Source organism: Miniopterus natalensis, chromosome 2 (assembly GCF_054644295.1).
Source record: "Miniopterus natalensis isolate mMinNat1 chromosome 2, mMinNat1.hap1, whole genome shotgun sequence".
In the NCBI taxonomy this organism is placed as follows: domain Eukaryota; kingdom Metazoa; phylum Chordata; class Mammalia; order Chiroptera; family Miniopteridae; genus Miniopterus; species Miniopterus natalensis.
In genome coordinates this window covers 118,333,801-118,360,031 of record NC_142082.1, presented here as the reverse complement: position 1 = coordinate 118,360,031, position 26,231 = coordinate 118,333,801, and the positions used below count along the sequence as shown (strand labels likewise).

Below are 26,231 nucleotides of genomic sequence, written 5' to 3'. Positions count from 1 at the left end.
GACTGCTTTCAGAGCACTTAATGTGCTGAAATACATTCATTTTTTAAAGTATCCTTTATAATGATAACATCAATTTTTTGAAGTTTTACGATCTGGAATTAATTTTGTTTTTTTTAGCTAACTTATCACATCGATTTATTAAATTTAAATGCACTTTTTGGAAACTACTTACTCTTAAATAATTCTAATTTTAAATTGAGTTTGAAGTTGTTGAGTTTCTAGCAGTCTACTACTTGGTTTTGGTTATTTTCTAAAATAGAGACTTTTGACCATAGGAAATTAAAACATTGTAGTAGTGCACACTTGAAACTCCTCATCAGGTCTTTATGGCATAGTGAAGATTATAACCTATCTGCCAAATGTCACAAAAATTCAGTAAGAAATATCATTAGCACTAAAATTCTCTCCTGTGCTTTAAGGCTGATTCTAAGATAGTGCCCAGTGCTTTCATCCTGCCTGGAATGTAGTACTCAGTGTTGACTAAATGGACTTCTCTGTTGTAGCTTAAGTTGCTGTTGTACCTTCATCCTAATGATGGAGGTCTTCTAAACCTCCTTTCTCCTGGCAGACCCAACATTTGGAAACAGTATCTGTGTTGATTTTTGTTTCAGGGTTTTCTCTAGTAGCCTATATGATGTTCTGGGCCTAAATATTAGAGTATTTTCTACTTATAATCCAACAAAATCCTAAGTGTTAGGATACTCAATTACTTAGTTTGGACTGTGAGGACCCACCAAGACAGAGGCAGGCCCCTAGGCCCCGAGGCAGGACAAAAGGCATACATGAGTGACTCAGTAAACTGCAGAGGGTGGAGGCAGTTCCAGGAATTAACTTAAATCGGTGGGTTTGACGAATACCAGGTGCACTCCAGCTTCAGGCACCTGTGGTTGAGAAACATCCTGAGCCCACCCTTCCTAAAGAATTTATAACCCATGTAACTTTGTAACTGACAATGATTGCTTGCTCACTGTAGCCCTATATAAGCTTGTGGGAAATTTAGATCGGGGTTCGAGTCGGAATTCCACTGCGTTGAATACGACCGAACCCCAGCTAGCTGGAATAAAAGTCCCTTTTGCTGTTACATTATCAGCTCTGGAGGGATTGTCTTTCTGCCGCATAGGGGATCTGATTCTCGGACATAACAGGACATCATGATTTGGGGATTGCCCACTGTGTGTTAGGATTCTGTGTGTATGTGTGTGTGTCGTTAAACGTGTGTATATGTATATGAATATATACATATGTGCATATATGTGTGTATGTATGTGTATATTCTTTAAAGCAACATTATAAAATAGGAATTTCCACCCATTTTATAGATAAATCAAGTCTTAGAGCAAATTAATAAATTGCTCATGACCACACAGGGATGGACAGTCTGAGAACCAGAATTCAAACCTAGTGCTTACTCATTCATTTGGTCATTCATTGAGTACTTAACCTAGTACCAGGCATTATTCTAGGCTCTGGAAATACGTCAGTAAATAAAAGTCTGTGTTCTCTTGGATTTTACTTGCTATGTCAGATGGTGTAAGTGATATAAAAGTTAAGGGATCCAAGAGGAATGAGAGTTAAGTGGAGTTCAGTTTTTAAAATAGGATTGTCAGGGAAGTTTTCACTGAAATGGAGGCATTTCAGCAAAGACCTAGAGGAAGTGAGAGAGTGAACCATACAAATTTCTGATAGAAGATGGTCTCAGACAGAGTTACAAAAAGTTCAAAGGCCTGAGTGAACACATCTCATGTGGCATCTCAGTAGAATTCTAACTGGGAATTGCTTCTCCCTCTGGAGCCCACAATGAAGCTGCTTGTCCACATGGTTTGTATATGATAAGACACAATGCCCCATAGATGAATCACAAATTGTAACAAATTAGCTTTATTCTGGTTCAGTTACCTTGCACCTAGTGGGTGCCTCTGAATTGTTTCTTTAAAAATTGATTTTTAGAGAGAGAGGAAGGAGGACAGACAGACAGACACAGAGACATCAAATTGTTGTCCCACTTGTTTATGCATTCATTGGTTGATTCTTGTTAGTGCCCTGACCGGGGATCAAACTTTGGCATATTGGGGAGGACACTGTCACCAACTGAGATACCCAGCCAGGGATGAATTGTTTCTTTTTAATCAAGTTTATTTTATTTATTTTTTAATTTTTAAATTTATCTTTATTGTTGAGAGTATTACAGGTATACCATTTTCCCCTGCAACTGACCCCCTCCACTTCGCTCCCACCCCCTCCCCAGGCCTTCACCCTGTTATTGATTGTGTCCATGGGTTATTCATATATGCATATAACTTCTTTGGTTAATCTCTTCCCACCCTCCACCCCCCTTCCCTCTTTCCTCTGAAATATGATTGTCTGTTGCATGTGTCAATGTCTCTCTCTGGATCTATTTAGTTCGTCGGATTATTTTGTTCATTAGCTTCTTAAAGAAGACCCTTCAACTTTTCCTGTAGTGCTGGTCTGGTGGTGATGAACTCCTTTAGCTTTTTCTTATCTGTGAAGCTCTTTATTTGACCTTCAATTCTGAATGATAGCTTTGCTGGGTAGAGCAGTCTTGGTTGTAGTTCCATGTTTTTCATCACTTTGAATATTTCTTGCCACTCCCTTCTGGCCTGCAAAGTTTCTGTTGAGAAATCAGCTGACAGTCGTATGGGTGCTCCCTTGTAGGTAACTAATTGCTTTTCTCTTGCTGCTTTTAAGATTCTCTCTTTGTCTTTAACCTTTGGCATTTTCATTATGATGTGTCTTGCTGTGGGCCTCTTTCAGTTCCTCTTGTTTGAGACCTTCTGTGCTTCCTAGACTTGAAAGTCGATTTCTTTCCCCAGGTCGGGGAAGTTTTCTGTAATTATTTTTTCAAATAGGTTTTCAATTCCTTGGTCTCTTTCTGCCTCTTCTGGCACACACCCCAATAATACGAATGTTGGGCCTCTTGAAGTTGTCCCAGAGGCTCCTTATACTATTTTCATATTTCTGGTTTCTTTTTTCTTTTTGCTCTTCTGGTTGGGTGTTTTTTGTTTCCTCATGTTCCAAATTGTTGATTTGATTCTCAGCGTCCTCTACTCTACTGTTGATTCCCTGTAAATTATTCTTCATTTCAGTTCCTGTAGCCTTCATTTCAAATTGGTACTTTATTATGTTATCGACTTTCTCAGTTATTTCCCTAACCAACTGCTTAAACATCCTTATAACCAAAATTCTGAACTCTCTGTTAGCTTTCTTGGATCTCTTTCATTTAGTTCCTCTTCTAGAGATTTCTTCTGTTCTTTCCTTTGTGACATGTTTCTTTGCCTCCACATTTTGGCTGCTTCCAGGTGTTTGTTTCTATGTATTAACTAGAGCTGCTATGTCTCCTGGAATATGTAGAGTGGCTTTGTGTAGTAGGTGTCCTGCAGGGTCCAGTAGCTCAGCCTCCCCAGTCACCTGAGCTGGGCCTTCTAGGTGTTCCCCTGTGTGTACTGTGTGCACTGTCCTGTTGTACTTGAGCCTTGGTTGCTGTTGGCATCCCTGGGAGGAATTGACCCCCAGGCCAATTGGCTGAGGACCAGCTGCAACTACAGCCAAAGAGCTGCTGTGCTGGAGACACCCCTATGGAGCAGGATTTACTTCAGTGGAGCTTTGGTGGTCACCAAGTGTGCCCCTTGAGTGTGTCACTCGTGGCTGTGGTAGGGTTGTAACCCAGCGTGGTCAAGTCTGACCACCAGGTGCATTGTCTCTGGGGCCTCCCGGGAGGTGCAAAGTCAGCCTGTGCCAGTGCCTTGCCCAGGGCCACCCAGCATGAGCTACACAGCAAACCATAGTTGGCTGCTACTTGTGCTGGGCTTGGAGGTGTCCAGGAGATGCCAAGCTATGAGCCAATGCAGGCTGCCGCTAGTGCCAGGCCTGGGGCCACTTAACAAGAGGTATGGGGCCTGCTGTTGCTTGTTTGAGAGATTTTAGGAAAGTCCTAAGCATGAGGCTCGAGAGGCCACTTGCACAGAAAAGCCCCTGGAACTGGCCTGGATGAGGTGCAGGTGGGGAGGGGCGGGACCTCCGGGAATCACGGGGCGGGGCCAAGGGTGAGAGTCAGGTGCTGGCCATTCAAGTATGGCGCCTGCCTGCCGGCTGTGTGCGGGGAGGACTCACCAAAGGAGCCATGGCCTCCGCCAGCCCTTCTGCCTGGGAGGAAGCTGCCCCTCCACCTCTCGCCTGAATTTCAGGCAGGTTCCTCCCCGAGTGTCCCAGGTCCTTTCCGGCTGCTGCCCGGCGCTGGGCTCAGAGGGAGCGTCCGAGTGAGTCCGTGCCGGGCCCTTTAGAGGAGCTGCTGGGGCTCCCGCAGCCTCGTGACCCTCAGGGACAGTGCCCGCTGCTTTCACAGCCCGGAGTTGTGGGGACGTCTCTTCCCAGCCTGGAGCCCTGGGCTGGGGGCCTGCTCTGGTGCTGGGACCCCTCACTCCTCCAGGAAACCTCCACTGCCGAGATTCCCTCCCGGGTTTCAACCGCGGCACCAGGTGTGGGCCGTGTCTCTCTAATTTAGCCCCGATCCGCCCGCTTCCCCGCCCCTCCTCCCCGTCTTGGTGCTTCTTCGGGTCCCTGGTTGTGGGGCTTCTGTGCAGCCAGATCTCAGGAGGCTCTGAGTGACGGTGGTTCTGTATTTTAGTTGGAATTTTGATGTGGTTGCGGGAGGCGGCGGGTGCAGCTGTTACCTACGCGCCATCTTGTTTCTCCCAAGTTTATTTTTCATTTACCAAATCAACTTATAAATTACAGGGGTTTTAAAAATATTTTTTAAAAATTGTCCTTCAAATTAAGCTATAGAAAGGGTCTGTTAGAGTTAAAATACTGTGGCTAGATTTTTCCTATTTTTATATTTAATTTTATTTTTATAAGTAACAGTTAAATGAAAAATGCTTTTGAAATGGTTACATGTGCTTTATACATTCAATCTTATGTTAATGTTGGCACTATAAGGACATGCATGTCAATAATTATATCTTATTCTTTCTAAGAGCGTGGTTTACATGTTGAAATAACATATTTTTTCATTTTGTATGCAGCCATAAATTACATTAAAGTAGCATTGACAAAAAGTTTCTTAGCACATAATTGGATGATATAAACTGATTTATTTAAAAATGCAGCAGTATATATTCTGTTTTCTTTCTTATATGCATGATTGGATTATAGATATATTAAAGCATTCATAAAATTTAACACATCCTATCTATAATTTTCATAGGTTAGCAAGTCAGACTCTAACTCTGCATTGAAGTCTCCTAAACAAGTATAAAGGATTGAAGCCTAAAGTCAACAGAAGCCAAATCCTTAAACTGTTATTAAATATGCATTGAATATAAGGAAACTTCCATTTTAGAAAACATGTCTAATTCTACTCAGCCAACACTTATTGAGCATTGTGCTATAGGAGTTTTATTGATAAGGGAAAAAAATCACCTATGCAGCTATTGCAGTGGCACTAGTGAGAGTTAATAGAGTTTGAACCACGGCAGTGATAGTGTGAGGGATCCTCACCTAAAAGACATTTTTACATTAGGATTGGTGGGTGGCTGGATATGTGCATTGAAGGCACAAGAAGCATTTCTGGTAATGTAAAGACTTTTAACCTCAGCACTGGGTGAGGGATGACAGTATTAAACTAGATAGGAAACTGGCAAAAGGAAAGGTTTGGCGGGCATGAGAAAGTTCAGTTCAGTTTTGAACTTTTTGAATTGTAGATATCTGTAGGACATTTATGTAGAAATGAATACAGAACATTTTTATGTCCTTGTGAAGATTGTTATTAAGAGGGCGCTATTGATTTCTTGAAATTATGGGCTGTGTTATAATAGCAATAGTGACCTTTGCCCTAATCCCTGTAACACGGTTAAACCCCAGAATTAATACATAATTGCATTTTATATTGTATCACATTCTAAATATTCTAAATCACTTTTATTCACAGTGCACTTATAAACGTTAGGGCTGAGATGGGGCTTTATTGCTGCTTTGATAGGCTCCTCGGTGCTTGAGAAGTCCTCCTCGCTGCCTCAGTGATCACTGCCGCACAGAGTCTCCCAGTGTAGGTGGTTATGCTACATAGTAAGTGTATTGAGGAACTGTTTTCATTCATTCATTCATTCGTTTCCTACTAACTAAGTGCCTGCTATATGCAAAGTATTGTTGCTTTTCAACTGGGTATGAAGCAGTACTGTTGTTTTACTTCTAGAAATAGATGCCACAATAAAACCTTTCCATAAAAACTTTTATTTCCTTTTCAGAGACTTAACAGTTGTTTTAAATGTAGTAATTACTTTTTTAATTTCTTGAAACCTTAAGGTCACTTCTGGTAGAGAGGGAGGTGTTGAGGGGAGTGAAAAAAGTGAAAGATAAAGCGATTATGAACCAGCTTAAGATATTACATGTATTGATCTCTGCCAGAGGCAATTCCTGCTAGACCTGATTCTGACAGTCAGATCTGTCTAGCACTTTTCTTAACTTCTCTCTTGCCTGATTTCATTTGTTGTCCGAGAACTTACTGGTGAGGCATGCTAATCGAATGTGGGAATTAAGAGCAAGGCCAAACACTGCCTTGATTCACACCTTGCCACTTAGTGTTTGTGTGGACCTGGGTAAATTGCAGCCTCCCTAAGTCTCAATTTATTCCTCTATAAATGGGGATAAGAACACTATGTAACTAGCTTATAAAACTATTGCATTTAATGTAAGCTGTTAGCACAGTGCCTTGCACATAGTATATGAGCAATAAATGTTAGCAATAATAGTGATGAGTTTTTGTGAATCCTAACAGTACTCTGACTTCCTTAAAGTGCTAGATAACATTCAAGTAAAATAACACATTAGTTTTTAAATTTCTTATTTGTCAAATATAAGTATTATATATATTCATTGATTCTATTTTATTTTTAGTTTTGAAACATTATTATTCATTTCTTTACCTTGACATTTTTGTAATCTAACAAGCATATGTAACTTTTCTGTGCATTGATCTCTGCTGTTAAAAATATATATATTTAGAGATTTCCTGATCTCATATTGTAGAAAATAACTTCTCCCCTGGCTGTTTGCTCCCCTTGCTTCCTCATGCCCAGTTAACCTATCTTATAAGAAACCTCTCTGGAAGAGTGATACAGGGTGTACAAAAACTGAGAGTAAATAAAGGCAAAGCATGTAATAAAGTAGAGCAGGTACATCCAGCAGAGGGAGATGTTGGCAAAATAATCAAGCCACATGAAATGCAGGTGCAATGCGCACCAAAATAAAAAACAAAGCTTTCCCTGTGTAAAAACATCTAACTAATTAAGAATTAACTAAATATAAATTCAGTAGTGCTGTGGATTTTGTTTTGCTAGTTGCCTAACCCAAACTCATTATACAATTACTTAGGGAAGCACAATGAGGACTATGTACACTGTTACCATTCCATGTAGCTTTGCTCACATACTGTTTCAGAGATGGAAGAAAAGACAAGATCATTTACACACCTCTCTCTCTCCCCCTCTCTCTCTAATAGAAATTACAGGCTGGATTACTTGACAACAAAGGAAGTACAGAAGCTCTATATACTTCCATAATTCAAAAAAAGATTTTTTCACAGAGTTCTAGATTTCCTGAGTGACATAGACAAATGGGCTGAACAATAACTATCCTTTTTATAAAAGTAAACATAATTGAAAAGATAATATCTTTGTAATTTAGATCTCCTAAATTCTGAAATTACTGGGAGGCCTATAATTAAAAGCAAATTAACAACATTTAATTAAGCTTGAATTGGAATCTTTTCAAGTATTTTGTGTAGGATAGTTAAGTTGACTTGAACCTTTCCTTTTCCAACAGAAACATCACATTTCTTTCTGTTGGCAACATTGTCCAATAACTGACTACTATAATAGTCCCTCTGCACTTTGAGATTTAATACTCTTATTCTACCACACTCTAAGAAATTGCTGCCCTGGAACTTGGGGATGTTGAGACTGCCCTTAAACCTGAGCGCCTCACTTAATAGTTGACTGAGTTTTCCCCTCTGTATCATGCCTAAATATTGTGATGTGGATTTTATTACTTTTGGCTGCATTAGTAAATTCAGTTTGTAAAATGTCCAAAGAACTTTCTATCATATACAAAATATATCTTAAATAAACCACTATAGTAATTTTTCAGTTTAAATTTCCATTTAGTTGATTCAGAAATGGGAGTTATATATCTCTGCCAATTTTATTCTTGTTAATTAAATTAGTAAAATGTTACCACCAGCAACTTAGTAAATGTTAGCTTTTAAAAGGTACTGTCTTAAACATGCAGTTTTTATTTAGAACTCTGCAAACCTTCATCAACTTTCTTGCTTTTAATTTTTACTAAGGAGCATCATTATTCTTTGTGTTTAAGTGGATTTTTATAATTTTCTAAGTAACTATGGAGGATCAGCTATCAGAATAGACTTCATACCATGTAGTACGTGGTTTCTGGTAGGACCAAAGTCGTTCCCTGAATTGCACATGCTTTTGTAAAGTGAAGATTTTAAATACCTTATCCACTGGATGTGTGGCTCTTTTGAATTATTAAAAATAATTTTCAGTGAATGGGCGTCATTGGACTACCCCATTCAGAGAGCTGCTTTGAACCACTATAGACAAATTGGGATGCCTGTTTTTAACCATCATCAATAAATTAACATGTATTAAAAATGGCCATCGGAAAATGAGACTGAGTAAATAAAAAGTAAATCTATCAGTGTGCTTATGTGTAGTCATTAGAATAGGCAAGATTATGCTGCAGTAAATAAGCCCTGACCAAAAACAATGAAGTTTACATTTCATATATGCTGCATGTCCATTGTAGTTTGACAGCAGTGATGTCTGAGGCAGGTTCCAGCTTGACACATGCTTCAGCTATTGCAGTTCTGGGGAAAGGACATGCAGTGAATCTTCTGATACTCTTAAAACTTCTGTCTGAAAATGACATAGTTCCCTTTGGCAAGGTGTGGCCGCACCTGAGTTTTACAGACTGCATGGTCCTCACCCCGAATGGGGCACGGATGTTGCAGACAAGATAGCAGTTCACCAGACTCTTCCAATGAGTGAGCATTTGGAAACTGTCGATAACCTTATAGAATGTCTGGATAACCTGACCAGGGGAAGAAAATGAAATCTGTTCGCCTTATTATCTCATTAGTTTTAGAACTCATATTGGGTTCAGTTCACTGAACACATACACCCACATTCACACACAATTCTACGTGGTTCAGATGATTTAGGAACTGTTTTATAGAAGCATTTATACCACTGGGGATATTGGCATTGTTCCACATGCACTGTGGACAGGGGATATCAGTGTTGCGGGACCTGACCTGCTCTAAATTTCACATTTGTAGGGCAGCCAGGACCATTCATAAATTTCATGACCACATTACAGTTTAGCACAATTTTAAACTTTTTTTTTTCTTTTTTCTTTTTGTCTTATGGAACAAAAGAAGGCCAAATTTTAATTTGGAGTTTAAATATATTAATTGTGTACTGTGTTAGGAGAAAACTGAGTGCTACAGGTAGCTAACAGTATATAACAAATATGATCAAACCCTTAAGAGTTATGGAGAAAATTCACACTAAAATGAAAATATTTAATTTGTTGTAAAGATCCAGTGTTTTTCATTTATTTTTTTAAAATCTCACACAATTAGCTATTATTTAATTATTGCTAACATTTCCTGATTTTTTTTTTTTTTTTAGGTATTACTGATTTTTCCAAAATATTTTGTGAAACTTCCCAGAAACTGGTTAGTGTGGAAGCCTTTGCTCATGCTGCAAAATATTATTCTATACAAAACTTGGGAATATGTACTTCTTTTGAACAGTTGATTGTAGCCCTTCAAGGAAATCAAAACCAGAAAACTGGTAGGTGTGTGTGTGTGCTTGAGTATGTATGTTTTTAGGCCCTTAGAAGCAGTATATTGTTCCTATATGTATATTTTTCGAACATGTTTTTAATTTAGTGTTAGACCTTATATCATGAGCCACATAGATTGGCTTATACCAAATGGGTTTTCTCATGTACCATATTAAACAGAACAACTTCATTATGGATCTCCACATTTTATTATCAGTCTCTTTTTTTTTTTTTTTTTTTTTTTAGGAGAGACGTGACCCCTCTTTTAAAAACAAAACACCTTTATTGATTTCAGAGAGAGGAAGGAAGAGGGAGAGAGAGAAAAACATCAGTGATTAGAGTCACTGATCGGCTGTCTCCTGCACTCTCCCTACTGTGTGGGGATTGAGCCTGCAACCCAAGCATGTGCCCTGACCCCCCGGAATCAAACCATGATCCCCTGGATCCTAGATTGATGCTCAACTGCTGAGCCACGCCCTGCCAGGCTCAGTCTCTTTCTTTATAGTTAATTGTTTTATGTATCAGGGAACATTTTAATAATGTTCTGTGGGTCTTATTTATTTAATTAATTCAAATTTGATTCATTGGCACTAAACTAATAGAGATCTATTATACAGGCACCACAATAGAATCTCTATATTATTTTCATATTTACTTACAGAAAACATGAATATCAACTGCTGGTTCTTACTAACTTTTGTTTTTTTCAGAGTAGTATTTTAATTTTGTTTTATTTTTGCTCAGGTGAAAATGTGAAGCCAGATGAGTTTATGAATTTGAAAAAATCTCATGAAGTTCAGGCAATGTCAGAGCTGATCTGCAGTATTGCTGATTACTGTGGAATAAACCAGGTAAGAGTATTTCCCTATATTTTCAGGTGTTAAGATTATTGCCATTTTTGGATATCATTCAAATTCCCTTTTCTACTATCACTATCTAGCCTTTAAAATGTCAATAAATAATAGCTGACATGAGATATGCCTGAGCCTTTAAAAATGTGCTCTCATTCCCCAAATATACTCTAATTATGACAAATCTATACTAAAAATAAGATATCACTATTAATGTTTTGTTATAAATTTCACTCTTTTCAGAGTGGATAGAAGTTAAAAATAATTCCCTTTGACATGTTGTAACTCCAGCTTGAAGCAGCATTACGATGATGACATTTTGCAAAATCATTTGGCACTAGATGTTCTCAGGAACTGGCCAAGCTGTGATAGTGGGGCACCTACCTCATTATAGTAACACAAAGAAACTATGTTTTAGAACTTGGATTCTTTTATGCTGTCAGAATTACAGTGCATTCCTGTTGTGAAAAATCGCTTTTGTGTAACGTAGTGATGTCTGAAAACAGATGTTAAAATAAAATCAAAGATTGCCTGGGCCTATAAAAATAGTAAGTTTTTTTTTCCTGGCTTATAAAAATAGTAAGTTATTTTTCTTATCCCTATGAGAACATCTATGGGGGTAATGGAAGATTTTCCCTTCTTCAGTTTTTATTAGGTGTTAGAATCTTTTCCATGGATTCTTCCAGACTTGTAGAGTCTGAGGATGATTAGAAAATTATCACAGTGTGCGCTACGTGTGCAGAGCCCCTTGTGACAACACAGATCTCTAGGGTAGAGGTTAGGGGCAACAGCTATAACAGTAGTTTTCAACCTTTTCTTCAGTGTATTATACCTAAGCTGTACCTTTCCAGATTAGTAATAGGTTCACCATGGCAGTGATGCTCAGCTGGACCAGAAGGTGAAAGCATACAGTAAAACTTAACAAACGATTGCCATACAGATCACATGGATGAATATTAGAAACATAAAATTGAATAGGAAAAAATAAGCAATTTACAGAAGACTACGTATTTTATGGTACCACTTTTTTAAAAGCTCTAAAGCAAAATAATGGTATATTCTTAGTGCAAAAAAATTATAAGAAAAAAGCTATTAAAGAAGCGATGGAATCATCATCATTTGAGAACAGTTATTTCCTCTGGTAGGGGAAGCAGGGAGATGGGCTATGGGAAACATAATTAATGCAGTGGGAATACTAATGTTCTAATTTTCAGGATGGCTGGTAGGGTCATAGGTATAACAGGTGCTGTTGGACACCTGACCCAAATACTCTTGGGCATTATCATTTCATGGTGTGCCAGCCTGCTTTCTACCTGGAAATATCTGCATTTCTTCCCCTGTGGGTTTTCTCTGACTGTTAAAACAAGGTACTTCCTGCGTACAAGTTCTGGAAATTAATTCCTGTGTGTGACAAGCCTTAAACCAATGATGCAAGTTGATATACAAATACATCAACTCCCTGACATTTCAGGTAGATGGTTCTGAGGTTTGTCTTCTGTGCTAGCTCTCAGTTTCCTAGTGAAATTAAACCCAAGTTGCCCTAAAGTGTTATCTTGATTAATAATGCACCCTTTATTGGACTGCCTTCCTTTCTCTTTTTCTCTTCTCTACTTCCCTACCCTTCTTTCACCTCCCAAATAAATCACTTACACTTAAATCTCTGTTGTAGAATCTGCTGTGTTGTAACACAAAAGCTAAGATGATGGATATTTATTGTGCTTCATAACTTTATATTTCAACTATATTTTATTTATATGAAATATTACATAATAATAAATAACTGTAAATTAATAAAGCAGATTTATTTTCTTTCTAAAGATCAAAGGGGAAAAAATTGAAATAGCTTAATGTATCATGTTAGACCTGCTTTAAGGGAACTTTTCCAAAGCAAAGGAGATTGTTCCTAGTGAATGAAATCACCTAAAATAAAGACTCTTTACAAGGTCTTTCTCTTATATCACTTAATAGCAATATTTGATTCTCACAATAGTTCAGTTTAAAATATATTATATATGTACTAATTTTACTTTTAAAATGCAGATTAAATAAATGCAGATTTCATGATAATAGATGGAAATCCAGAATATGAAATACTTGCCTGTACTAGAGGCCCTAGAGAGCTATCATTAACTGTGATGGGGAAGATTGGGGGAGGGGACCAGGTTTTACAGAGAATATCAAGAACTTAATTTGGAACATGTTAAATTTGAGATGCTTATTAGACATTCAAGTGGAAATGTTAGGTAGACTGTTGGATATATGAGTATGAAGTTCATGGAAGAATTCCATATTGGGGTTATAAATTTATTTAGAATTTGGAAGTCATTAATCTAGAATGGTAATTAGATCTCCAGGTCAGTCAACAAAATATAACTCTTTTATTTGAAGTATAGTATCATACTATTAAGAAATGTAACCACCATGTGTAATGATGTTTCTGTGAGAAAATGTCCTAAACAGAATTAGGAGACTAGGAAGATAGGTCACACCAGTCACTGGACTGGAGACTCCTCTGTCTTCTAACCTATAAGATGATCCAAGATGGAAAAGACTAATGTGAGTAAAGGGTAGGAGATCAAGATAGTGGAAATTTTGCAATTCAGACCAGACAGTCTGCAGAGTTTTCCATTCTGTTGCTAACACTGCATATGTTACTAAAAGTCAGCTTGGAAAGGGATAAAAGTCAGTTTGGGTCAATAAGATGTAAACGTGAGTTGGCTGGCAAATTTTCTGGGAAAAGTGGCTCATTATTGAAAAGGTTTTTATATATAATATTGTGAAGACATTCTGAGAGTTTCTATAGCTATCTTGCAACCAGAGGAATTACAAATAAGATGGCCCAAAAGTTTATTTTGCTCTTTAGAGTCCACATCTAACTGAAATAATATGGTATTTTTCTTTTTCTGACTTATTTATCTTAATATAAATAAGTTAGAAAAATGGACCCTGTAGGTCCATTCATGCTGTCACAAATAGTAATATTCCATTCTTTTTTATGGCCAAGTAATATTCCATTGAATGTATGTACCACAGCTTTTTTATCCTCTTGTCTATTGATAGGCACTTGTGTTGTTTCCATATCTTGGCTATTGTAAATAATGCTTCAATGAACATGGGGATGCATATATTCTAAGGTTGTATGTTGTCGGACCTCTGAATGGTTCAACCATTCTACTGACAGATTTCCGAAGTGAATTTCCTTCATTGTTCAAAACTTGATGTTCTGTTACTTGCAGCCACAATTTTCCTGATTTATAAATGGAATTGTTATAAACATATCTGGAAACAAACTCATTTACCTCTTGGTAAGAGAAAACATCTAAATTGATGGGAACAAATATGCTGGTGTTTACATCAACCCAGTGGTTGCTAGCATTAAGTTTGTCATTGATATCAGTGAGTGTCTGTTATAAAAGCAAAGGAAGGTTTTGTTTTCTCTGGAGATTTATATATGAGATAATTGATTAATAGAGTTTCTCCTGAAAAGCCCTTATATTCATGAGTATGGTATGGTAACTTTAATTAGATTGTACTTCCTTAAAATTAAGATATATTATGCTTCTGTGTTTCCTACAATACCTGTCCCAGAGATTAACATAAAAAGGGGTATAAGGAGTTATTTGTAAGCTAGTTACCTATTTAGGGGACATTATTAATTGGAGTCTTATCTGTGAACTACTCAAATTACAAGGCCCTGAAATTTATGAGGATTTAATGATATGCATTACTTCAAATGTAGGATTGTTTCCTTAAGTGGCTCATACTTATTACATAGTTGATTTTAGGAATTAAAGATAGATAGAATAATATTAGATATTTCTTATGATAGTATTTCTATAATTGTCCATTTATTTTTTATGAAGAGGCATGGCAATACAGTAATAATTTTGGTAATTTTTTATTTTTCTTATCATTTTTAGTTTTATTGATGTATTCTCCAACTCTAGGTGCTCAGTTTGATAAATTTGGTAATTATGTACAGTTGTGCAACCACCACCAAAATAAAAAAATATTTCCGTCACAATAAAAAGTTTCCTCGTGCCTTTTTGCAAGTTATTTTCTCCTCCGTTCTCAGGGACCTACTGATTTGCTTATAGTTTTGACTGTTCCAGAACATCATATAAATGATGTTTTGTGTTTTACTTCTTTCCTTTATGACATAGCTTTTGAGTACCATCAATGTTGTGTGTGTTTACTTTTTGTTCCTCCTTCTTGCTGGGTATAGTATGCCATAGTATGGTTATACCACAGTTTGTTTTTCCATTTACCAGTTCATGGCCATTTGAGTTGTTACCATTATTTGGCCGCTATTATTGTTCACTTACAAGACTTTGTGTGGACCTGTTTTTATTTCTCTTGGATAAATAGCCCAGAGTGGGATTTGCAGATTATATCGTGTATGTTTTAACTTTGTGGTAAACTGCCCATGTTTTCCAGAGTGCCTGTACCATTTTACATTTGTGTACTCATTATGATTTTAGTTTGCATTTCCCTGATGACTAGTGATGTGGTCATCTTTTAATATTTGCCATTTATATGACATTTTGTGAAGTACGTGTTCAAGTAATTTGTCCATTTGTAATTGGTTGCTTGTCTTACTGAGTTATAAGACTTCTTTACATATTTTGCACATGAACCACATGTCAGATAAATGACTTGCAAATATAGTATTCAGTGATTCTTTTCCTTTTTAACTACGTATTTGGAATAGCAAAAGTTTTAATTTTTAATGAAGCCTATCTTTTCAATTATTTCTTTAGTAATTCATGCCTTTTTTGTCCTACATAAGAAATCTTTCCCTCTCCCAACGTCACAAAGATTTTCTTATGTTTTCTTTCAGAAGTTAATAGTTTTTACTATTATGTTTAGATCTGTGATCCACTTTTAATTAATTGTGTATTTGGCATGTGACAAGCAAAGTTCGTTTTTCCATGAAGACATCCGGTTATACCAGCATCATTTGTTGAAAAGACTTCCTTCTTCATTGAATTACCTTATCAGTTTTTTCAAAAGTCAGTTGTCTGTGTAAGTGTGGGTCTGCTTCTGAACTCCATTTTTTCCATTGATTTATATGTCTGTTTTTATACTGGCACGACACTATTTTGATTACTGTAGTTTTATATTGACTCCCACATCATGTAAATCCTCCAACCTTACTATTTTTCAAGAGTGTTGTGGTTATTCTAAGAACTTTGCCTTTCCATATAAATGATAATATCTGCCTGTCCATTTCTTTTTTGAAAATCTGGAATATTGACTAGGATTGCATTGAATCCGTATATCAGTTTGGGAGAATTGCCATCTTAAAATTGAGTCTGATGCTTTGTGAATATGGTATGTCTTTATTTGATCTTTTAAATTTTTTGTATGCAGTGTTTTATAGTTTTCAGTATATAGGGATCTTACACAGCCTTTGTTACATTTATTCCTAGATATTCTGTTCTTACGCTATTTTAATTCAGTCGGTTTTAAATTTTACTTTCTAATTGTTCTTTTCTACTGTATTGTAAATGTTCTAATGGTTCATTATTAATTTCTAATATCCTGTATTCTGACACATTGCTAAATTCACTTGTTGTGTTAGCGTTTTTGGTATATGCCTCAGGATTTTCTGAGACACAGTCACGTTGCCTATGAGGAAAGTGGGTTTTATTTCCAACATTTATGACTTTTACATCTTTTCCTTGACTTATTACATTGTCTAGAACATCTTTTAAAGTTAAAATGATGAGTGTGATTGGTTTTAATAGAAGTCAAAAATTAAAATAAAAAACAAGTTGTATAAACTATAAACTATTTGTTTACTTGCTTTTTAAAAATATATCAAGAATGCTTTTTATCACTGACTAAAATCCTGTTTTTCTTTAGATAATCGACCTGGGTTCTGGAAAAGGCTACCTAAGCTCCTATTTGTCCTTGAAGTATGGCTTAAAAGTTTATGGAATTGATTCCTCAAATACCAATACTCACGGAGCTCAGGAGAGAAACAGGAAGTTGAAGAAACATTGGAAAGCCTATCATACTCGGTCAAAATTAGATGTCAGTGAACGAGCATTAAAAATGACAAAAGAAAAGAAAATGCAAGATCAAATTAAAAATAAAGCAGATATTGAAGGAGTATGTAACAACAGTCCTGCAAATCAAGAAGTGATGTCTACATCAGATTTTTTGCCAGATTTTTCAAGCTCTGTAATTTCTAACATCAGAAAACAGATGGAAAACCTACATGTGCATTCACATCAAGAAGAAAATTTGTGTTTTGAAAATGTCTTTTCTCTTATAGACCTTTTGCCTGTTAATGCCATAGAACCTACTTCTTCATCCCAAATACCCAAGAGAAAAATGTCTGAAGCAAATAAAGAGAGAAGAAAAACATCAAAGTCAAACGAATCAAATATATACTCACCTTTAACATCTTTTATCACTGCTGATTCAGAACTACATGATATTATTAAAGATCTGGAGGTGATTTCATGTTTGAATTCCTTAATTTGATTTATAAAACTGCATTAAGACACAGAATTAAATTTTAATAATAGCTTACTTAACCTACATATCTTATTTGGTTACATCAATCTAAAGGACTAAGAAAATTATGTGTAGGCTTTTATGATCTGTACAACTATCAAAATCTGATAAGAGAACAAAAGCTGACAATTACAGTTTGCCAGAGTAGAGTCCCCTCCACCCATTTCAAGCCTCCAAAATCAAACAGAAGTATTAGCACAAAAGCTAGTAAGCTAAGTTCTCATTATGCATTTTAGGGCTTGTTAAAATTTGATTCCAAGAAAACATATGTTTTAATTTATATTTCAAGTGAAGAAATATCCAGGGCAATATTATATTTAATGTTACTCCTGGTAACCAAATATAGAATGTTTTTAGCAAGTGTAGCTTCTGAGTATTCTTAAAAGAATTTCAGCTTTTTCTAAACTATAAGTATGTCAAATTATGTAATTGAGAGAGAATGTATCTTACAGGCAACATTATATATTAAAACAATATTGTAGAGGAGCTTCTAGAAATTATTTGGCCTAACTCGTCTTAAAAAAACAAGGTAGCCTTTAAAGTTGTAATATTCTATTCATTACATTTTTCAGAAATCGTTTTCTTTAGTTAAATGTATTGGGGTGACATTGGTTAATAAGATTATGTAGGTTTCAAGTGTATAATTCTATGATACGTCACCTGTATATTGCATTATGTGCCCACCACCCAAAGTCAGATCTTTCGTTAGCATATATTTGTCCCCCTTTATACTTTAATACCCTCCCACCCCCTTCCCTCTGGTCACCGCCATACTGTTGTCTTTGTCTATGAGTTTTTGTTTGTTTTTCTTGTTCATTTGTTGCTTTCTGTTTTATATCCCACATATGAGTGAAATCATATGGTTCTTGACTTTTTCTGTCTGACTTATTTAACTTAGCCTGATATTCTCAAGATCCATCCATGTTGTCACAAATGGCAGTATTTCATATTTTCTTATGGCTGACTGGTATTCCATAGTATATATGTAGCACATCTTCTTTATCTAATCATCTATCAAAGAACACTTCATTTGTTTCCATGTCTTGGCCACCATGAATAATGCTGTAGTGTACATAGGGATGCATATATCTTCACGAATAAATGTTTTCAAGTTCTTTAGGTAGATATCTAGAAGAGGGGCTACTGGATCATATGGTAACTCTATTTTTTACTTTTTGTGGGAGATGCCATGCTGTTTTTCTTGGTGGCTGTACCAGTTTACATTCCCATTAGCAGTGAATGGGGGCTCCTTTTTGTCCATCACTTCTCCAACACTTGTTACTTGTCTTATTGATAATAGCCATTCTAACAGCTGCCAGGTGGTATCTCATTGTAATTTTGCTTAGCATTTCCCTAATAGCTAGTGAAGCTGAACATCTTTTCAAATATCTGTTGGCCTTTTTTTTAAGTAGAAGAGAACTTCCTTAATGTGATATTTCTTTTTTTTTTTTTAATATTTTTTATTGATTTTTAGAGTAAGAGGTAAGGGAGAGCGATACAGAGAGAGAAACATCAGTGAAAGAAAAATCATCTATCGACTGCCTCCTGCACACCCTCTATTGGGGATCAAGCCTGAAACCTGGGCATGTGCTCTGGGTTGAACCAATTACTTCTTGGTTCCTGGGCCAGTGCTCAACCTTTGTGCCACACTGGCTGGGCTCTGTTGGCCATTTTAATGTCTTCTTGAGAGAAGTGTCTTTTCAGGTCCTCTGCCCATTTTTTAATTGTGTGGGTATGTTTTTATTTCTCTTGGGTAATTAGCCCGGAGTTGGATTTGTAGGTCATAGAATAAGTGTAAGTTTTGACTTTATGGTAAACTGCCAGTGTTTTCCAAAGTGCTTGTACCATTATTATCCTCATATAGATGAGGAAAGTAAGGCACTGAGGAATTAAAACAAACTTGGTATATTGATCAAGATCTGTGAGTACATGTAGCTGTATCCATTCAGTATGTATGTACACTAAAATTAGACTTTGAAACAGTTCATAAGAGAATATTTATATAAAATTGATGTTATAGAATTTAGAACAAAAAATTTTATATTGAATTTAAAATTGCTGTATTTGATGAAAGGAATGAACTCGGTAAGCTTTTTTGGTGTTGCAATAGAAATGTTAATATGGCACCTCTAATTTGTTTTTTATTATAGTTTTTTATAAATTTTGCTGGGTAATTTGTGGTGAAGTGAATTTAAAAAAATTGATTAATAATGTATAAATGTGTCTCAAATCACAAGTTTGTCATAGTAATGCATGCTACATTTGATTAGTCCAGTGTTTACTTTGGCTAGTTGTTAAGCAAATATTAGTTGTAGAACAGAAAAGAGAAAATTCAAATGGGCAACTAACCAAAAACAGAAAAATCAACTCAAAAGTATGTCAGTTGTCTGACTGGCTTATTTCGCTTAGCATAATACTCTCCAAGTCCCTCCAGGCTCAGAGAAAGACAAGTATCACATGATCTAACTCATACAGAATCTAAAGAACAAAATAAACCGATGAACAAAATAGATACGGAGACATAGAAGCATGAAACAGACTGAGGTGGGGGGTGGGAGGGGAGGAGATCAAAGAATTTATATGCATATATGCATAAACCGGGTACACAGACAATAGTGTGGTGAAGGCAGCGGGGGGGGGGGGGGGGGGAGTAGAAGAGGTGAAGGGGGGAAAAGGGAGACATCTATAGTACTTTCAACAATGAAGATAAATTTTAAAAGTATGACAGTTGTGATAAATGATCACAGCCATTTTGTCCATAAAGGGAATGATTGTTTATTATGAAAATTAAAAAATCAGTATTTTTCTAGGTAGAATTTGGTCATTTTTAAAAGCTCCACATATTCTAATGAATATTTAAAGTCTTTACCTGAAATCTCTTTTTAGCCCTCCTTTTGATTGCCAAAATTTATTTTTCTTCTCATTATTAAAGGATTGCTTGATGGTAGGTCTACATACCTGTGGTGATCTTGCTCCAAATACTCTGCGAATATTTACTTCCAATTCTGAAATCAAAGGAGTTTGCAGTGTGGGTTGCTGCTACCACCTATTATCTGAAGAATTTGAAAACCCACGTAAAGGTACAAAGTTCTCCATATTTTATTATTTATTTCAGCCTAATGGCTGCTTTGTAGCTCTCCTTTTTTGTTAACATTGTCATTTTGAATTAACATTTAAAATAATATCTGATATTCTTGCAATTTTAATATATCAGTTGAAATTTGATGCACTATTACATCAAATTACAGCATGGTCTTAGTGCATGCTAAAAACTGCAAATATTTGAAAATTTTATGTGGTATATGTTTTAGAGAACTTCTATTTTAAAATACTTGTAAGACCTACAATTACTAAAATAGTAACACTAAGTTATTTTGTCATGAATATAGAGTTGCAAGGTTTGCTTTCGTTTTCAAAGTCTTTTCTGTTGTGTGAGGAATATTGATATATTTTTTTAAATTTTCTTACTGTATTTTGAAGAGCCAATATACTGTGATTTTTTAAAACTGTATAATGGCATTAAAATAATGGTATTCAAACTGTGCTCCCTGGACTGAGATGGCACCTGAAGAGCAAAGTACATAGCAAGACTTAAAGCACCCCATATACCTTTATTCATAGCAGCTCTTTTTATATGTTATATCTCTTAATAAGATATGGTTTCAAAACTGCTGGTTCAGATTAGATGGTTATTTAGTCTATTAATATTAGCAGTTCTCTTGTCTTTTAGTTTAATGAAGCCTTTATCAACATCCAGTGCCCCTTGCTAAGAATTTTTAAGCCAGGAAGTTGTGTGCATATGGATTTGTTTGTTCTTTTCTCAGGTTTAAAATCCAGGTGAATAGAAAAGTATATATATGTTTTTAGTTGTATAGAAGAGGTAAAAATTATGATTATATAATTCTACTGCAATTTGGGTGAAACAGAGGTCATTCATAGACTTGGCAAAGGTTTTTATAAAAAAGTTAATCGAATTTGTTGTTTTTTATGTCAAGGTTTGTAAAAGTATCTTATACAAGGTGTGTAGAAGAAAACTTTTGAATATGTAGGGATATATAGGTTGAGAGAAAGAAAGAAAATTGGTAAAAAGTTAATAGTTTAATTTAGATGGAGAATATATGTTTTTCTTGCCATTATTTCTAATTTTATCCAGACTACAAAAATCTTCAAGACAGGTTCAGTATTTTCTCCAAATTTCTAAGAAAATATTTGTAAAAAAGTATATACCCAAATATTTATACTGTATTACAATCTTTTTGTGCATCTTTTTTAAAAGAAAGAAAAACCCTTTAATATAATCACAGTTTTACAGCTTTTAAAATGTTAAGTGTATAGTGTTTTCCTGGACCAACAATAGCATAAGAATCTATGTAGGGGAGGTGTCATTCTTAGTTCAAGAGCTTCCTCTTCTGTAGGTGCAATGAAATGGGTTTTCTTTAATAATTGGCTCCATTGGGAGTAGGTGTAGTCGGTTGGTGTGTCTTTCAATTCAGAGGTATTGTCCTGCAGTATGAGATACTTAATTTCAGCTGCCTTTTTCCTTCTTTCCTCTTTAACATCATGCTTCCAAAGATGACTTCCCCTTCCAAAGGCCTCCTCTCCTCTTTAGGCAGTACCTTCTTAAGACTCTCATTTCTGGTCCAGCTGGACCCTTGCAGCCATTGCACTGTATCATCAGGTCTCAGACCTAATTTCAGTGTTTCCCACTGGAATCAGGTCTGCGATTCATACAGGTAAAAGATAATAAGGCACTGTGTTTGGCACTTTATGTATAATAAAGGGAGATTGAGGAGTGGCTCCTAAAAAAGTTAATAATTTGGGAAAGAAGAAACTCATATAGATGAAAAGCAAAGTTCAGTTCAATAAACATTCATTGAATGTCAACTGTGCCCCACACTGTACTAAGCAGGGTGATATAAAAATGTATAATATCTCATCACCTTCAAGGGATGTAAAAAATAGCCCTTAACCCCAGGAGTCAGATAATCCCTGTTAGTAACTTAACATTTTTTATTTGTAAAAAATCATTTAGAATAGAAAATTTAAATAATATAAAAATACTTTTTAAATAAAAATAAAAAGTAAGTTTCCAGACCCACATTTTTGGCTTCTTGTGTATCTTTCCAGAAAAGAAAATACATACATACTTATATACACACTAAATTTGTATATGGTGTCTTGGAAGATCAGTAGAAGTTAATCAGACAAAGTGGAGAAGGGTATTACAGATAGAATAAACAAAGACATCTTGTGATAAGTGTTCAAAATCAAGTTTCCTTCCCTTTGCCTTCCATAGTCACTATTTCTCTTTGAGTCTTCTGGGGAAAATAGTTGAACAAAATAACCCCAAATTTTTACATTTCAAATGGAAGCCTCTCAGTTAACAGATTCTCAGGTACCGGTCTTAGATCTAGCCTGGGTAAAGGCAATTTCCCCTCCTCTCCTCTAGAGCAGAAGTTGTTGTTCACTGAGTTGATAGGACATTTTTGGTCCCAGGATTTAGATAAGAAAAGTCTTGGAAAGGTATGTTACAACAGTGACTGGTATCTACAAACTCATTTTTCCTTCTTGTAGACAGAGTCAATTCATGGAAAGGCCTTCTTGTCAAAAATATCTTAACCAATGGGAAACATTGAGATTATCAGGTAAACAATACTAGGCTTAAGTGACAAAATTAATAGTAATATCTTAATGTTACTTGCTTCCTGCATACATATCTGAAATGAACAGGGAGTTGAGAGTTTTGCTTGTCAGGAAAGCAAAGAATAAGCAGGAAGAGACAGGACTCATGTATGACGAACTAGCTAGAGATGTAAGAAATATGAGTACCTTCAAATATTTTGGAGGTCAAAAAAAGAGTTGGAAAGCCAAAAGATAGGAGGAAAATGTAAAAGTGTAAGTCATAGGAGTAACAAAAGCAACCTTGGTTTATGCTGCAGTGTTTTTTTGTGTGTTTTTTTTTTAATTTTTAAATTTTATTTTATGCTGCAGTTTTGCCTGGCTTTGGACTGCCACAGTTTTTCATCTCAAAAACCAGATAGGAAAGTAATTTACTCCTCTCTTTCCCACACTCCTATCTCCCTTTTCTTGCCTTAACTTGGCTATAGTAAGTGAGAGGAGATAGGAACCATCTCTCACAATTTTTGTAAACAGAGTTTCTCAATTCTAGTTGCCCAGCTGAATCAAGTACTTTACTTTCAGTGTGTAGGCCTGCTTCTGACCTTCTGAAGTATAATCTTTTGAATATAAGTGTTTTAAAGAAACTCTACAGGTAATTCTGATGAACAACATGGTTGAAAATAAGGTATTTATTATGGTTCCAAAAGAAGACATACAGAATTCTAGGTGATTTGTAGAAATATACTCAAGATTACTTACAATTATTTCAACCTCTCCCATGCAGAGGCTTAGGTGGACTCTACTCATGTACTGGTTTGCAGATCTACACCAAAGGCTGAACCCAAAAAGGCCCAGGAGGGTATATCAGAATCCAGAGTGCAGAGAGGGCTAGAGTAAATAGCCCCCCCAAAATCCTTGACGTATAGAGCTCAGAGTGAAAACCTGGGGAAATCAAACATAGAGGGCCAGAAGCCAGGTTGTCATTGTATGAATGAAGTTAGGGATTAGAAACTAGACACAGTCAAGGGGGGGGGAAATCTAGAACAAACAAGGAATATCCAAGATAAATATGAGTATCACTAGAATTTTGATAGCTTAACTGTACTGATGAGCTGGGGTGTGTGTGAATGAAGGCAGACAGTGGCAGAGTTTGTTCTGGATTATTTAGCAGTGACTATTTGGGTAGATGGAATATGGATGTAGTCTAGTTTTGTATATACAACATACAGGGGTGGGCAAAGTAAGTTTATAGTTGTTTGTAAGGAAAATAATGTAATAATAATAATACAAAAATAAACTGACATACTCACAACTGTGCCCCCTCCCCCATACTACAGAATACTAGTATTGCTTACTAAAATAGAAATCACCACTATACTGGTTGATCATTACATTTAACTAACTTACAAGGCCAGATGGTTGCATGCACACGGTTAGCATATCTCCTGTCACATATCCAGCACTAGGTGCCATGGAGTTCTGTCTCTGAATGATCATGTCCTGCGTCTCTCCCTTCACATCTTACACACCTGCCCCTCACCCTCTTTGTTTGCACAGCTGTTTTTGAGTTTGAGTTGGGGCAGTGTTGCCATTTGGGATGTAAATTTGAGTTATTAATAGTCTAACATAGTATACTAGAAAAGTCTGGTATGTACACTGCAACTTTTTATGATGATACGTACTATGTAAACATTATGTGTTTTACATGAATATGTTTACCCAATACACTGTGGTAGACCATAGAGGTGGTCTTTCATGAATGTCAATTTTCAAAAGTACCTCAAAGCTCTCTGAGCCACAATGAATACTGAAGTTATACCATATGTTTTAAAAACTGCTTTTAAATATTTATACATTATGGGCCAGTAGTTCCTAGGAGAACAAGAAATACCAGAAACAGTTTTATTGCAGTGCTTTATAGAATATATATTTTTCCAAGCTTGACATGTTTCATTATTGTGTCTTAATATTGATTATTATCATAATTAATTTTTCAGTACTTATATTATTTCTTCCCCTAGAGGTTGGGGAGAGAATTTCTTTTGGTGGTTATTTCCCCTAGAAAGGTAGAAACATGCTGTAACACTACTGGTTACCTGTCCAGACCTACACATCTCTTCTTCCTAACTAACTGAACTGTAATTCTCTTCAGGCACCAGATATCAGGAAGATTTAACCCTTCTGTAGCCTCAGACATAGGTGAATATGAACCTAAATTAGTTATGGTAATTCCGTTTATACAGTAATGAATATGAGACACAGTTCTTCACAGGGAAGCATGAGGAGCATGTGTCCTAGGGGGACTCCTGGAATTTCTGTTTTGCTCTATTGTTCTTAAAACTGAACAGAAGACAAGAACATCACTTTTCTTCTCTGCCTCTGGACTTTGTCATCTGTATGTGTTTGTTCAGCCTGCTGTGTATTCTGTCAGGAATTGGTGTTAGTGCTCTGAGTTCTGCAGGCTCAGTCTGAGGGATGAAGGTAATTTTATTTTTCCTGTAAGTTTATGTGATCATTTCAGAGGCTTAGGAGTGCAAGGGGAGTAAAGGAAGACCAGGGACCCCATAGAGTCACATCAGATGGTCTCACAGAGCTTCTTCCCTGGGCTTCACAGGAGCCTCTTCTGGGAGCAACCCTTGCCACAGAATAGATTTGTGGTTGGTCTTTCCCTGCCTCTTCCCAGCCCAATGCCAGGGACCCTTCTGGTATTATTAGTGCCCTCCAAAATACTGCAGACCATCAGAGTCAAATATAAATGGTGTAACCCTTGAATGCCTTTAGACTACCTCCATATATGTATTCCCAGTGTTAATGTGTTACAGGGCATTAATTCTCCCAAAGATCCCTCCATTTATTTATTTTTAAACCAGGGAAGGGCTGCAGATTATCTTTTAATGACACCTTTTAATCTGTCCTGCCATTTTTGTAACAAATTTGTCAAGGGCATATATCTATCCTACTGTAAATTGTATCTCAATTTATGTCACCAGTAGGAATTTATGAGAGGAGGCCAGATACTTATATAGTCACCCTCACTGTCTTTGAGGATTAACAGTTGGTTTCATTGCTTTAAATTTAGAGGCACTTCACCTGGAAAGCTGTCTGGAGGTTGAAGAAAAATATGTTAAGCATATTATTTGAAAATTTAGCATGCTGTTTAAAGATAGCTTATCTTAATTTTGAGATCTTTCAGATACCCAGTACAGTCCAACTTCAGTTCTCGAGAATGTCTCCCATCTCAAACAATTTGGTTCTCCACCAAGTTCATGGAAAAAATGTCTGGGTTGTTGAACAAGGTTTGGTTTTTGACCCAACAGTCCTTTCATGCTGATATGTCAGCATGGCGAAAAG

At 36.1% G+C, this 26,231-nt stretch overlaps 1 protein-coding gene across 2 annotated transcripts in view; it reads left to right on the top strand.

Moving 5' to 3' along the window:
• The window catches only part of METTL25 (methyltransferase like 25), a 91,452-nt gene that overhangs the window by 10,904 nt on the left and 54,317 nt on the right, over window positions 1–26,231 (top strand). The window contains exons 1-5 of one of the 2 annotated variants that reach the window (XM_016199426.2): window positions 4,916–6,081; window positions 9,726–9,890; window positions 10,627–10,733; window positions 16,602–17,198; window positions 20,194–20,341. In XM_016199426.2, the coding sequence (XP_016054912.2) occupies window positions 6,072–6,081; window positions 9,726–9,890; window positions 10,627–10,733; window positions 16,602–17,198; window positions 20,194–20,341 (1,027 nt within the window). In that variant the 5' untranslated portion in view covers window positions 4,916–6,071. Of the gene's footprint in view, window positions 1–4,915; window positions 6,082–9,725; window positions 9,891–10,626; window positions 10,734–16,601; window positions 17,199–20,193; window positions 20,342–26,231 lie in introns of those variants that run through there. The other variant, XM_016199425.2, reaches the window with a different exon arrangement.